General features: G+C 44.4%; 1 protein-coding gene across 2 annotated transcripts in view; it reads right to left on the bottom strand.

Moving 5' to 3' along the window:
• The window catches only part of efna3a (ephrin-A3a), an 81740-nt gene that overhangs the window by 5434 nt on the left and 73806 nt on the right, over positions 1-2500 (bottom strand). For both annotated transcript variants that reach the window (XM_042076698.1, XM_042076697.1), the window contains exon 3: positions 853-918. In XM_042076698.1, coding sequence (XP_041932632.1) covers positions 853-918 — 66 coding nt within the window. The remainder of the gene's footprint in view (positions 1-852; positions 919-2500) is intronic.

Genomic DNA, 2500 nt, shown 5'->3' with positions numbered 1-2500 from the left:
ACCCATATGCGGTCATGGTGGGACAGGTAAGGTGATCACACACACACACACACACACACACACACACACACACACACACACACACACACACACACACACGCTTACACACTCACACACACATTCACGCATGCACACCACTCTTCCGTCGATGCATAAATCATGTGAGGCGAGAGTGCCCTTTCTGATGAGAATTCTGATGAAACAGCTCTATCTGCATCATTTAAAGGCAGAAACGTGGCTGTGATATTTGGGGACACACACTCTCCATCCTCTCTCATATTTCATTGAATGTCTCGCCAACAAACCTGAATTCTTGCACTGTCAACTTGGTTAAACAGGTTCACTCAAGACACCCAGCCCAAATATAATCTGCAAATGCACAAAGGTCTCTACTGGAGTCCATTAGTTACAGTCAATTACAGAACAGTGACATGTTGTAATTATGCCCTCACAGGTACACACACACACGCACAGACACACACACACACATACACACACAAACATAACCCATAATTATCTGTGAGATCTACATACTGTATGAACAATCATGGAAATATAAACAGCTCACCCACTCACACACCACACACTTGTTAGTACAGTCTTTAAGGAGTCTTACAACGAAGTGGCTGAGATTAAAGGATAAGTGCTAAATAAACTAAATTATATGTGTAGGCGTGCATATGAGTGACAATGTGTATACTGTGTGTGTGTGTGTGTGTGTGTGTGTGTGTGTGTTTACATGAGTGCATGTGTGTGTCTGTGACAGAGTGTGTATGTGTTTTCTGGCTGAGAGACTATCCATGTATTGTGTGTGTGTGTGTGTGTGTGTCTGTGTGTGTGTGTGGTTCCTACCTGTAGAGCAGCAGACGTACACTCGTAGTCTTAGGCAGCTGTGGCCATGGTGATGGGTGGGAGTGGCTGAAAACACAACACAACACAATCGAGTTAATCTTCCGCCCCCTGCTGATCACCACCGGAGAGGCACGACAGGTACGCCACTTTCAAACACTCTCAAGAGTTCTTCTACTTAATCTATCTGATTCATCTACGGTAATCTCATTTCTATTAGATCTAATTTACATCTCATTCAAATCTAGTTTCATTCAAGTTTGATCTGGATATTGGATGAGCTGGATTATGTGATTTATGCCATCATAACACTCTGAAGAGTTTTTAGTTTTACCTAATCTAATGGTGTTTCTGTTTGTTTTGATGTGGATATTGGATGGGGAGGATTGTGTGATTTATGTTCTTTGATAAGTCTGTGGTACTAGAGTGCCTTGTTGAACTATACATTTTGGAGGGATAAACCTTATCTCTTATCTTAATAGAAGCCGATACATACAGAAATTAATTGTGGACTTCTGATAGTACAGGACTATGAGTATGCATAAATGCATGTTCTTGAATAATCTTGAATTTCCCCTGGGGATCAATAAAGTATCTATCTATCTATCTATCTATCTATCTATCTATCTATCTATCTATCTATCTATGTAAGGGATGTCTGATTTGATTCTGGATGTTCTACACAAGAATGTGTACGGATGGTTTATGTTCTTTTTGGTTCTGTAGTCTGAGTGCTACGTCCGCCTCTTTATTGCATCGGTATTATTCTCCTTATCAAAAAGGCCTTATGCAGTAAAGTGAAAGGTGGACGCTCCTAATAGCCAAGGTTATGTCCACTACTGTCAGGCTCCGATAACGCTTACTGTAGATGTGCTTCTGCTCCGAGCGTCAGCAGTTTTGCCAGGTGCTAAAGGAGCTGGTATTATGAGCGCTCACGTTTTTTAAGAGACCGGAGAGCCCTCGCTCTGCTCACTCGCTCGCGCCTCGCGGTGCTGCCAGCGTGCGGAGTGAGACCCGGTGGTGGCGGGCCGCGGCGCGGGCGAGAGGGACGGGGAGAGAGTGGGCATTCGCAGGTAATGGGATTTACAAATGTGTCATGAATAAAACATGCGTGCGCCATGAGATGACCGGCAGGTTGGGCCGCCTCTGGCCTCCGAGACAGAGAGAGAGAGAAGAGAAAGAGAAGAGAGAGAGAGAGAGAGAAAAGAGAGAGTGAGAGAGAGAGAGAGAGGAGAGAGGTGGTGTTCTCCATATAAGGTGAAGAGGTGTGTGTTCTGTCTGTGTTGCGGTGTCTGAAGTAGCCCTGTACACTTACACACCATTCATGTAGGAGTCCATACATGCACTAATACATGCTACTGCATACTATACTATAGATGTGGCCCTAGCATGGTACAATGCTGTGAAAGGGTATTAGTTAGATAGCAGATAGCTAGTGTAACAGAGGTCGTACTGTAATTCGTCTGCCGCTCACGGCCCTCAAACCCGCCACCTCAACACACACCGGCATGGGAGTCGAACGCTCTAACCACTGAGCTAAAAACCCAGGTTAGAAGCGTTCTTAAGGTGTGAGGCAACTAGCATTAGCATACTAGCTCAGTTCACCTCCGTTATACTAGACCCTACTTACGTATAAGTAGTATAAGTGTGG

The sequence above is a fragment of the Alosa sapidissima genome, chromosome 21 (genome assembly GCF_018492685.1).
Source record: "Alosa sapidissima isolate fAloSap1 chromosome 21, fAloSap1.pri, whole genome shotgun sequence".
Lineage (NCBI taxonomy): Eukaryota > Metazoa > Chordata > Actinopteri > Clupeiformes > Clupeidae > Alosa > Alosa sapidissima.
The sequence above is the reverse complement of the archived record's forward strand: the minus strand, read 5'-3'. Positions and strand labels throughout refer to the sequence as shown.